The sequence below is a fragment of the Leucopleurus acutus genome, assembly GCF_964270905.1.
Source record: "Leucopleurus acutus genome assembly, chromosome: 2".
Taxonomy (NCBI): Eukaryota; Metazoa; Chordata; class Mammalia; order Artiodactyla; family Delphinidae; genus Leucopleurus; species Leucopleurus acutus.
This window is the reverse complement of record NC_139143.1, coordinates 131768811-131782467: the sequence shown is the minus strand read 5'-3', so window position 1 is coordinate 131782467 and position 13657 is coordinate 131768811. Positions and strand designations below refer to the sequence as shown.

Below are 13657 nucleotides of genomic sequence, written 5' to 3'. Positions count from 1 at the left end.
TAAAGTTGGAAAAATCCTACCTATTGAAAATGTCTGCCCATGTCATAGATGATATAACATTTACATACCAGAAAGCCTTGCTTGCTTTATTCAAATCTTACTTAAATATATACTGGGCAGACACCTAATTTTTGTCTCAGGAGAGAAATCCCAATTGAATTATATTTATAAGGAAGGAAATCTAGCCCATGCTGGATAGACACATTCAATGAGGACATGTGATTTTCAGTCCCTTTCAAAGCAGTTTTATGGCTATTAAGACAGAATTTACAGTGCTTTAGAGAAAGGGTGGTCCACTGAAATATCATTGCTTTCACAATTAATTCTTCCCCTTTTTTCTGTTATCTGGAACACCAAAACAGACAAAAAAAAAAAAAAAAGCTAATTTCACTTTTCTTTTTGGTGATTTTAATTATGCTTCACATTGCCTGAGGAGAAATGGTAAGTTTAATAATAATAGCACTAGGCACTTCATAATTATCATTTTCTTCACACATAACCATGTATCTTATATTAGGGGTCACATTTAAATTTTTCAGAAAAAGAAATCACAGTGCAGAAGTGGAGGTGGGAGAGCAGCTCAGACAGCTACCATGTAATGTGCTCAAACCATTAGATCAGACTTTAAATCTAGGCACAGCTTCAGGGAAAACAGTGCATGCTGGGTAAATATTCTCTAAGATACTTCTTAGAAGTAATAGGAGGGGAATCTCTCACAGGACCTCCAGTACGCTCTGTCAGAGAAAAGACTAGGGAAGTAGCTGCAGAAGGTAGAGGCTGCTGATATGTTTTCTTTAGGCTGGAAATGTTGGAATGTTCTCATTTTTACAAAGTCTTAATAGCAACAACTCCCATATATATAGCGTCACATTTTGGCCTAAGTTGTTATAGTGTTAGAGCTTTGTGAAATAAAATAGCAAGCAAGGAGGTCTATTCTAGTGCCTTTTCACAGGTTATTGGCCAACAGAATTGAAACTGTGAACATAAAGGAAATTTCCCTGGAGAGTAAAATTATTTGTAGAGATGACAAAATGATTAGGCCAGCAGTGGAAACTCATCAAAGAGAAAAACACATTAAAATACAATTTTTTCTGTCAATAAAAACATAATTAGGAGTTCAATGACAAAAAATGTACAGAAGGGAAAAATATTGTCAGTATTTCTACTTTGTTAAGAAGTAAGTGTAACTGTTTTTTAATAACAATCCATACATAAATACTATTTTTAAAAAACATATATAGATTTCTTAGAATCTTAAAGATTACAGATGAAAGAAAACTTGGAGATTAGATATTCTATTCTCCTCATTTTATAAATGAGGAAACTGAGTCCAGTGAGTTAAGTGCTTTGCTTAAGAACCCCTCCAAGTAAGGGCCAGAAACTAAATTGTCTGACTCTCAGGCTAGAGCTCCTAATAAAATTTTGTGGTTAAATTTGAAACATCTTTTGATCTTTTTGGTACCAAACTTCCACAAGCCTGATACATTTCAAGTCTGATCACTGACAACGGCAAATACCAAATCTCCCTTCTTCCTTTGGCATTTACTGACCCTTGTCAGCTGTATGAATGTATATGCCATCTCAGCAGCTTGAGGATGCAGCTGTCAAATTGCCTCTTAACCTGAGAGAAACACATCAGTAGAGTAATTAATTTTGTACAACCCTCTCTATCAACCTGACCACTTTTTTTTTCATCATTACAAGTGAATGCTTATGTGCATGGCTGACTTAATTAATAATTCTAATAAAAAAGGCAATATCACAGCAATATATATAAGTGCATTAATAAAGGAATCAAGAACTAGTCTGTTCTCTGATATCTAGTGAGATCAAGTTACAGAGTTATTGAGGTTATATAGCTCCAAGTCTCTATTGGTTTACTCTTCAACATTTGGATTATATGTAACAGAGAGGACAGAAAAGCAAACTAACATTTAATGAGCACTTTCTCTGGATTAGGTGCTTTATACAACATTTTACATATCTTATCCCAATTAATCATCACAACAACCCTATAAGAATAAGTTATTTTCCCTATTTTGTAGGTGAGACAACTGAGGTTTAAAGATTGGGTTTGAGAGAACTGTCTAACATCTTGCACGCAGGATTGTGGTTTCAATTCAGATCTGTTTGATTCCAAAGCTTTTGGTGGTTGGCTTAGAGAGTGGAAAGAACACTGGAATGAGAGCAGGAAAACTAAGTTCTAGCTCTAGATCTGCTGTGCAACGTACAACTTTGGGTTCTCAATCACCTTCTTTGGGCCTCAGTCCCCCTCACCTACAAAGTAAAAGGATAGATCTAGCCTGGAAGATTTCAAACCTAATTTTCTGGACAGGCATCCGGGTCATTGTGATATAAAGGAAAAAGATGGGATTTTCCAGATTTACCTCCAAATCAACCAAATGAACTCCGATTTTATCTTTGTTTTATATTAAGGGTTTGCATAAGGTTTTATTTGTGGAAACAGAAGAACGCGTTGCTTTAAAAAGTTTGAAAAAATTTGACTAGGTAATATCTGAGACCTACTCTAGCTCCAGAGTTCTGCCATTTGACACGGATAACAAAAGCTCTGTCAGCATCTGTTTTTGGTTCTCACTAGCAGCAATTTGATGAACTGGAACACCACAGGTTTTAACAGTTATTCTAACTGCTTCAACTGTTTAGCAGATTTTGGTCTTGTCCAAAATGTCCATGAGACATTGGTACATGCCAAAAGGTCTTTGATATTTAGTCCTGTCCAATACCATTTGGAAAGGACCAAATACACTTATGGACGTTTTGAATAGGACCAAATTTTAAGGACCTTTTAGTGTAGACCAATTTTTTTGTGGATGTTTTGTACAGGACCAAATATCCTTTAAGGCTTCAAACTGTTGGATATCATCTCTTAAGTATGGCAATGAATGACCATTTTGTGTCTAGCTTCTTGAGAATACACATAGGATCTAGGTATGAGGTCAGGGAGCAAAAATTCTCCTCTGGCTGTACTCATAACTTCATTTCAGCAAATTTGTATACATCCACTATTTGTGTGATGATTATGACTGTGCATGTATATTTCAGTTTAGTAGCATGCCATCTGATAGGCTGATTTAGCTATATCAAAATCTACCTGTATCTGCAAATCTAATTTTTGTCAAATATTTATTGCTAGAGCATCCAAGAGAGGGTTTCCATTAACATCATAAAGCTGTGAGGATAAAGCAAGTTGGCTCACATAGCATGCTGTCTTTAATAATCAACGAGTCTAAATTTATTGCTGCCTCTTTCAACCAAAATGAAAACCCTATCTCTTTTAAGTTGCAGGAGGGGAGATCAATTTCAATCTAAAATATGAATCATTCAAATTCATGATATCACCTTTCACATGAAATCAGGGTTCATTATAATAGGCAAAAGTAAGAGAGCTCATACAGTTGCTTAGTGGCATGTGGGGACATTTGAAGCAAGCAGAGAGCTGAAATATTACTTGCAAGGGCACAGCTGGTTCCATATTCAACAAATCAGTCAAAAAATAAAGTTTGCCTGCATCAGTCAGATCTAAACAGGGAAAAACTGTTATGCTACACACATTCTTTCTCCAATAGTCCTTCTCATTTTCCCTTTGGATAAGAGCTACTGACTTTTTTTTTTTTAATCTCAAAGAGGAGGTGTCCATCAAATTAAATAGACTGGGAAGAAATATTCTCTAAAATGAGAAGAGATTTTCCAGAAAGTTAAATAGCCCTTGATTGTATAAAGCATTTAAAATTGGAACTTCATTATTGTCTCCACAGCGTTACTAAGAGAGGGAAAAGACAAAGTTTTGGTGAGTCCTTTGAATATTTTATGTGTAATATTTCTGAGGTAAATAAATACTTTGTTATTTGAATAAATGCAGATTCATGCATATGTGTGCACACACACACCCCACACTCACAAGAAAAGGAGATAAGTCCCTGTAGCATCATTAGGACCTATGTTCTAGCAAAATATTTGACACCACCTTTAGGAAACATATTAAAGAGTGGTTTGGCAACCATGCGTTGTAGCAATATTATTGTTACCTATTTGAGACTGTAAGAAAAGATTTTGTTAATATTAAACCTTGAGTTGTTCTAAATACTTTCACATATTAGGTCTCATGAGAAGACTGTATTAAACCAAAGCTATATAAATGTTAAGTATATTGTTTATATAGAGTTCTAAGATTTCTTCCTTCTTAAGTAATTATCTTTCCTTATTTCCCTTTAGATTGAGCCTTATAATATGTGTCCTATAATGAGAAAGTAGGAAACAAAGCATATACATGTTTTACTTATGAAAATGACTTTTACTGGTTACTAAATTACCGATCAAATGATGATGCACATTTGATGAACTGGACCCATAGATGGCAGGATGGGACTATTCAGTTCACATTCTTTAAGGAGAAGACTTAGACAAATCATCTCTTTCAGTTGCTCACGTTCAGGAAGCAAAAAACACGATTGAAAAATAATAATAAAATCCCCAATAATTCTGAATCCCAAATTTTTTACTTAATAAGGAATTTTGCTATGAATAGTTGACACGCTGTCATCCATTATTAAGTTTGTTAAAGCATTGATCCCTGAGGCTGATCTACAGTGATCTGCAGAATATTTTCTCTTTCTCTCTCCCCCTCTCTCTCTGTCTCTGTCTCTTTCTCTACCTCTCTCTCACAAAGAGACTTTTTATAACGTAGACATACTTCAGAAATTTCTGGACACGTAATCTAGAGGATGAGGGATTCATTGTATACTAGCTCTCCTATAGTTTTTTTCCATAAATTTTGCTTTCCCCTTACTTGAAAAAGTATATACTCTCTACCTGAAGTAATTCTATTGATGAAATTACTGACATCTCTGCTTAGAATGACAGCTCCTCTTACAATTACAGTCTAAAGTCTATAGGTCACGGAAGGCAAAAGAATTTAAGGTGACTTTATATTAAATCAAAGCCATTTCTTGCTTCTCTGGGACCCGAGAAAGATGTGAGAAAAGAGGCTAAGAAACTAGAATGAGGGAGGCTTGCAAAAAAGCAAAAGCATGCGAAGTATTGTTCACCAAAGACTACAGTGCTGCACGTTTGCAGGTCAGGGAGTTGTTGATATACACCTGACCATTAGGCCTATTCATCAGAAAAGAAGCCCACGTCAGGCCAGCTGATGAGGCATCCAGGCAGATCATCAGTCTGTGTTCTTCCTTTCAGAGCCTAGCCTATAGAAAGAGTATTTAGTACACATGTCTCTATTTCTTCATCAACTTGTTAAATTGAATCTACTTATTTAAATTTAATCTGGCTTCTACTCCCAGTTTTCTATAGAAACTGCTTTGGCAAAGATCACCAGTAGCTGCCAATTGTCAGAGACAGTGGCTGATTTTCAGACTTTCTCTGGCCCGATGTAGCATCAGACACTGCTGACCCTCTCTCTTGCGGACAGGTCTACTCCCATGGCTTCCGTGGCACTGTCCTCCTCTGGCATCTCCATCCACCCCGAATCCACATGCTTCTACAGGATGCTTCTCTTTCTCTCCTCACTCCTCAATGCTGATTTTACTTGGATTTCAGTCTTTGCTCATCTTTTCACTCCACGTGGCCTTCAAGAGAAATCTTATTTACTCTCAGAGTGAAAACTACCACGTCCATGCTGAGAGCTTCCAGATCATATCTCCATTCTGGACTTTATAAAGTGCAGCTACCTATTGGACATTGCCTCCAACTGAGTATGTCTAAAGTTAAAAACATTTCTCTTTTTCAGTCTCCACCTTCTCCCCAAATATAAAATGGCTAATCCTCCTGTTATGTTCTAGCTTGGTTAATGTCACCCAAACTAAACTTTGGAAGTTATCTAAATTCCCACAATTTCCTTCCCATTCTCTTCAGATTTGGTCATTAACTGTCCTAATTATCTCTCTCATCTCTGTTACTCTTTTTGTGCAGTTAGCCCTCCACATTGCCTAAGAAAGTGTTTCAGAAACTAAATCAGTTTATGTCCTTCCTTTATTAAAATGCTTCAGTGGCTCTCCAAAACCAGAAGGATAAAGTCCAAACTCATCTGCAGTCCTTTCTGTCCTAAGTCCCCCAACTTGTCCAGTCTCATCTGTTAACATTCTCTTCTCCCACCTTTTACTCTAATCATATTAAAATACTACCATGTCTTCAAATGTATCAGATTGCTTCATACTGCCGTGTCTTTACATAAGCTGTTCCATACAGGAGTATTTTTCTCTCTCCCATTCCCACACCAGGCTCAACCCAATCACATCCTTATTTCAAGGGTCTCCTGAGTCATTAAGACTGAGTATATCATTCTTTCATCTGTGTCACTACATTGTGCTCATGATTGTTGTTGAATGTACTCTGCAAAGTTCTGCCTTTGAAAATAAGACAATGATGGCTAAAATAATATTTTGAATTTTAGCTTAGTTATAATTCATATGGTGATATACCTACTCTAGATGACAGTCATTTCATGGCCTTCAAACTGGATTAAGAGGCTCTTCTCTGCCCTTGTATGCTACTGTTGACTATACTGCGTTACAGTTATCTGTTTCTTGTACCTCTCCGCTCATTCACTTGAGAACTCTTTGAGGAAGTTCCCTTTCTATGAATACTTTTCTTTCCAACATCTAGCACAGTGCTTTGTACATTGTAGGCAGTCAATATATATATTTGACAAATGAATATTGCTATTGAATAAACGATCAGAGCCTCATAGAACAATCGTTTTACTTCTGCCTTTACTCTTTAAATCTCCTAGATGTCTGAACCTCTATGCTGTGAACATCATATTTAACCTGAATTAGTGCCATAAAGTCTGGTTCATGCACTGAGCAAGGGATGAGGTTAAGTTATGAGCTAGAGTTGGGACATTATATCAAATTTGCATGCCTTCTCCCTGGCTTGCCAATGACAACTTACTTTCTAAACCCTCAGTAAAGTACTGGACAGTCAGTCATCAAATAAGTTCAGCCATCTATATATAGTTTTTGAAAACAATTGAACTGAGTGTTCTTTGGGGATGTGATATAATATCAATGACTAGCATTTATTCAATGCTTACTTTGATCCAGGCTAAGTGTTAAGTGCTTTACATGCATCCTGCCATTTAATTTTTATCCTGTAGGTGGGAGCTATTATTGCTCTCATTTTATAAGTGAAGTAACTGAAGCTTTGGCATTTAGGTAACTTACTCAAAATCTCACAACTATATGCGGTAGAACTGTGGTTCACATTATGACCTGCTTCTCTCCCTTTATGTGAAACACACACACACACACACACACACACACATTTATACACCAAAAAGTGCTACATTCCTTTTTGGATGGTCTTAGTTATGGCAGGACTCTAAACTACAACTTCTTGCCTTTTGCTTTCTTGTTGATCTGGAAAATGTAGGTTATTACAAATCAGGAGTAGATTGTAACAGAGTCAGGATTTATTCTAAATAGTTATAGATGGGGACCTGATTCTCAGTGGATAACACTCAATAGAGTGTTTGTTATGTATAAGCACTATACTAGGAGATTCACATTTATGATTACCTTCTCTTTGAGCATATTAACTATTCATGGATACAAATCATGAAAATATGATTTTTTTTTTACTCATGGTATGTTCCACATATCATCATGGACACATGTGGCAGACTCTTTGGAGCCTAACTCTTTTCTCCTAGATTAGAAGATGGGCGACTTAGTTTTACACACTCCCTTGACTATAGGAAGGGCTGATAGTCAATAAAAGATTTTTTAAAATTCTTTAGCAGGCCATAGGTTAATATTAGATCAGCTTAGGACTGGCCACTAGTTTTGGATCAGTTTAGAGGTTGAAGACCTTCCCATCCACAGACCTTGTGAATATACAACAGGAATTCTTATTAAGGGACACATTGCTCTCTCCAGCTAGTTTCATAAGAACTTTAAGAAAGCTGAAGATTTCAATGAAGACTTACAATGCCTGTGTTGGATAACTGTACCATTCCAAGGAGTTTTAAAATCCCATAAAAATGTGTGTTTAAATGTCTCTGAGTCTCATTTTTAATAATTTTTCAGTCAAACATTAACCCCATTCATCTTTCATATTACTTAAATTTTATATCTGGTGGATGTTGTTTATTTCTAAACATTTATTTAAATAAAGTTTTTATCTATTGAAGAATAGCACCCTAAATTATTTAAGTTCATAAAAACCCTAAGAAGGGCAAGCATGTTACATGTAGAGGTATATCTTTCCAAAATACGTTGCAAATGATAAAATTTATCTCCATCGATGGTTTTATGTTTATCATAGTGGGAGACAGTGAAACATAGAAGTTAAAAGCTGAGGCCCTGAACCCAGACTGTCAGGATTCAGATTTTTGCTTTGTTACTTATGAACCATTTGACTTTGGTCAAGCTTTTAACTCTCTTCGTCTTGTTTTCCTCATCTGTAAGAAGGGAATTACAGAATTTACCTTTTTGGATTGTGTGAGTATTAAAGGAACAAATCCATATGAAGAGATTAGAATAGGATCTATTGTATAGTAAGCTCACAACAAGTGTTGTCATCACTGTGATATTGCCTTGTATAGCTAGAGATTATAATACACATTCTACAGCTAAAACTCAGTTCATTCATTCATTTATTCATGATACATTCCATCACTTATTCAATGTTTAACTAATTCACTTATTCACTAAAGATTTGCTAATTGTCTATTAAATAGCAGACACTGTGCATAGCGATATGGGAGATAAAATGATTAACCAGATATTGATACTGTCTTCTCAACAAATATAATTTGGTGGAGAGATAAAAACTATACAAAAGTAATTACTGTAAAAAATAGAAATGCTTAGTGCAATAAGAGTTTCCGGTGAGGTCATACAAAAGTTTTTAATACACAGATATTTCTTCAAACTTCAGGGCTGTGTTCAAAATTACAGACAAGATTTGCATGTCTTTCTTAACGAATTAATCAAATTGCACTAGTAATTCTTAGCACTTCTACCTACAGAAAGCCAGTGGCAAAGGAAGACAATTAGAGTCCATTCTGAAGATACCACATTTAGGAGCCTTTTCAGCAGTGCATTATATCCAGAGGACTGCACTAAGGTTGCCAGGGTAAAGCAAACAGATCAGTGATAATTGTTCCTAATTCGTCACAGTCATTAATGCTTCGGTTTTGAAAATCAGAGTGTGATTTAGAAATTTAAATAGCAAAAGTTAATATGTTATTAAGCCTTAAATTTGTCTTTATTTTGTTTAATTCATTTACTCCTTCAGGCTCTTAATATTTAAAACATTTAAAATATTAATAACATACCAAAAGAAGTATCAATATTTACATTAAATTGGAATTCATATTGCTCTATAATATTTTCAATGATATTATTCATAATTACACAAAATAAATAATCCTCATGGAAGAAACTTAAGCAAGTATATTATACTTTGGCTATTGCACAGCAAGCAATGCTTTTCTTTCAGAGTGCGGGATACTAAGAAATACTTCGTAATATTAAGCTGGAATAATAAATGATGTGATGTTTTAAAAGTACATATAGCACAAATCATTTTCAAATGATTATTTTCTATTAACAACCAACTGATATATTTTATTTAACAACAGAGTTTCTTAAATCATGGCAATTCAAAGTTCATAAATCATGAAACTTCTTATTACAGTATGTTTTTAAACAGTAAGGATATTACATATCCCGTTCCCCATTTCTGCAAAATAGAAATGATCATGTCTGTGATAAACTCACAGTATTTGCATTTTTCAGAGACAGCTTACTAACACAGGATGATAACATAAATATACATATGTCAGGTTACTATAAAAATATAAATTATCAAAGATCAGTATGGTTCAGATAACTTTGTGGAACTGAAAAGACCGTGTATTCTCTATAGTTTTCTGTGAACATTTTGAGAAACACTCCACTTCAAAATCAGGAATAGTTTATGGTTATAACAATTTGTTGGTTACTCAGCTTCTGAAAAGCACTAAAACTAATTGTAGGAGAAAACATTAACATATATTTCTTTCCCTTCCACTAATCCTTGTGTTTGCTCTTCTTTTTTCATTTCTAGTCCTTCGGAACTAAGACACATTAGAAATAAAGTACCTATTTTAGTAAAACCTTAAGTTGTATTTCAAAATACACTTTTGAGTAAAAACATTATCTATATGGATAAAATATTTTGTCCATGATCATTTACTTACTATTTTATTTTGTTTATGGCATGTGAAATTCTCACTATCTCAAGATAAACATCTAAAGAAAGCCAACCAAGAGTAAATTCAATCTAAATTAATCTATGCTGAAATGTAACACATTTTTAAAAACAAAACAAAACAAAAACTAAATTCTACCAAACCAACTGTCTTCAGTCAGAAGACATTTTTAGTGGATCCTATTATTTATGTGATTTTTCCCTTTTCTCAGATCTAAGATATTTTTCTAAGCACATATGGAATTCTATAGGGCTTATAAAATTCTCCAACACCCTGATTATTTTGGGGCCAAATTTCCTGTGTAAGGATATTGTGTAAGGAACATGTCACATCAGGCTGAGCTCTATAGATAGGAGCCAAAAGGCCCTGGGAGCATTTTGGCAACCCTGTGTTACTTACGGTTGAGAGGCAGGCTCGCATTGGTTGTGCCTAGCTTGTTGACAGCCACACAAGTATAGTTGCCGAAGTGCTCCTGTGTCACATTGGTAACAGTGAGAATGGATCTTGTGCTAAAATTCTGAATAATAATTCCTTGTTGGCCACTGAAGAGCCTAAAGGACAAAAATAAACTCTAGGTAAATACGTGTTGTGAATACCATTTTTATCTTAGATGGGGTTGTCATGGCAACACATAGACAGTTTTGACCATGCTGTTGTTAGCATATAACATGATAATAGTGCAATTATATTTCCTTACAGTAGTAGATATTAGGGAAGAGAGGTTGTATGACAGCGGTAGACTGTTCCCATGGGATTATTTGTGCTATATAACAAACCAAGCTTAGATAGCCACATGTCTTATTCATACATTGACTTATATTTTAGAAAATTAAACACACTACAGCAACGGTATCTCAACTGTTAAAGTCAAGAAAAAGTAAAGGGAATTAAATATAACGATTCCTTTAAAAACACAAACTCATGATTTCTAAAAAGTTGGCTAGAATATGTCTTAGCCATTTCAGATGATATTATTAGGTAACTTTCATGAAAGTTAATCCTACAACTGTGGTGGGATGGTTCTGAGTCCAGGGTCAACACTTACTGCTACTTTGTAGATATAACCCAGACAGATGACTTGCTGTTAAACCTAGAAAAAGCCTGCAGTATAATACTGAGGATCGTATTTAAAGTTGAGTCTTATCTTTGCCACACTTTACTAATGTGTTTTGGAAACTCCTTTAACCTTTCTGGGCCTCCATATAGGATTCAGTTTTACCTGATTCCACCCTGACTACTCAACGTTCTCGCTCCAGACTTACCAGCAGAGGCCCCTACTCTCAGATAGGCCGGCATAACTCTACTGTTTTCAATGCTTGACAGTCTCGCTTTTGCTTCACACTTTTCCTGAATCTTCCCCCAATGGCCACCATTCCCTTTTATCTCTGAGAACCAGATTCCTCCCTCCTTATTTAAGTCTGACCTATGTCCTATCTCTCCTACTCTACTCTCCTTAAATGACTATCCTCTCTCTCTGTCTCTGTCTCTTGCTCTACATGTTGCTCTCCAAATTGTTGTAGAATTTAAAGCCATATTCTTGCGTTGTTCTCTCTAGCAGCTTCCATACATACGAGTCTACCCAAATAAACTGAATTGTTTTAAATTTCTTAAAAGGCAAGGCCATATGGACATACTTCATTTTCTATTTGAGTTCTACATAGCACTTTAATAGTGGTATCTTGGATATATAATACATAGTTCATAGGTCAATGGAGTTCGGGTGACATCCTCACAACACAGGGATTGTTAAGTCCCCTTCAGTGGCCCTGTCAAAAAATTCTCTCTCTAAATATGAATTCTGCTATAATGAGATGCCAACCAAATAATAACTTCTCCCTAACTAACCCCAAAGTTTATTGTGAAAGAAATGTGCTGATCACAATATGTGATATGTAAGCTCATAGCTCAAATGGCAGTTAGCTTTTCTTCTTTAATGTGTTCAAGTCTTAGTACTAAATATTTCTTTAATCATGAAGATGCTAATAAATGGCATTCCCCTGAGAGTTTAAGTTGAACTCCTTTGCATTATGTTATGTGACTTGCATCTGAATTTAGATAAAATATACTGTAGTTAAATGCAGATTAAAATAAGCAACCATGCTTGATCATCTGGGAATTATTTGTATTTCATGTAATAGCTGAATTTGGCTTATCCAAAACTCAAACTTTAATCAGATTAATAAAACGTTGAGTTGAATAAATATTAAAAAACTTTAACTTGAGCAATAAACCTAATGACCTCCAACTCTGACACAAGAAAACAGGTTATCAAATATCAAGGATATGACAGCATTTAGTCATCTGTCTCATATTGCAAATCTATCAATATTTATGCTAAAATCCCACAATGGTTATTGCCTATTTTTCTGCATCACATCAATACATTTATTTTTAACCAATTAGTATATGTTATGTATAAAAATTCACAGTTTCATTGTCCTGCAATCTTCAGCATTATGGCTTAAATCAATTTGCCCATGTCTCTGCTATGGCTACATTCTCCAGAGGACTCAGCAACTCCCAAGGCTATTAAATCCCTTTTGTGCCCCATCTCCCAAAACCAAGATTCATTTTGCTACTAAAGAATTGAGAAAAGATTAGTTAGGGTCTTCATTTGGCTAGGCTCTGGGGAGGAAATATCAAGGGAGTGTAATCAGTTACTTCACAGCACTGTTTGCTTATGTTCCTTATGGCTGTCGTTCTGAGTTGGGTTCCAATTCTCTGCCCTTTAACGTGTCTGAAGGCAAGCCCCAGATGGTGCTAAATCATGCAGTGCATCCATGCTCTGTGCATGCAGACCCATTCCTGGCCCGTGTCCAGCAGTGTTATGTGAATTCTTACCAAAGTGGCACATCAGTCACACTTTAGCAGCAGCAACTCCTGCTGCGGCGATCAGCCTGGCAGGTGATTATGGTCAATAAAAAAAGGAAAGCATCTTCTCTGGGGTAATGCTCTTCCTCTAGAGGACGTTATCTCTCTGAGATGACTGGAAGAGTCCAAAGCTTCCTTTCTTCCATAGTTGGGAGTTTTAGAAATACTGACTCATCAAGCACCATTTAAGAACCTGTCTTCACCTGGTAGATGACTGGGGCAGCATTTCCAAAGCTGACATTGAGGGAGAGAGACTTCTGAGATGATGTATATCTCTGGAAGGTGTATTTCTGTGATTTTCCTACAGAGATCCTGGGGGTAATGGTAGATGGAGGGTTTCTCAGCTATTTAAACCAATTCTGAAAATAGTCATTACTTACTACAAAGATGAGTTCTATACTAGGTGATTAGGGGTTAAGCTGGACAACACATAATCTTTGAAGATCTTTCAAGAAGAATCAGATATATAAACAGGTGTTTACAACAGCGGGTGGTTTAGTCACTGTGGGGACCCTTTTAAGATGAATACGTCTACCCTTAGGTATTAGATACAAA

The 13657-nt window shown here is 35.6% G+C and overlaps 1 protein-coding gene across 1 annotated transcript in view; it reads right to left on the bottom strand.

The window, feature by feature from the left end:
* Positions 1 to 13657, bottom strand: part of NEGR1 (neuronal growth regulator 1) — a gene marked incomplete at both ends in the record, with an annotated part of 926063 nt that overhangs the window by 167665 nt on the left and 744741 nt on the right. The window contains one exon of the mRNA XM_082863364.1: positions 10631 to 10782. Coding sequence (XP_082719490.1) covers positions 10631 to 10782 — 152 coding nt within the window. The remainder of the gene's footprint in view (positions 1 to 10630; positions 10783 to 13657) is intronic.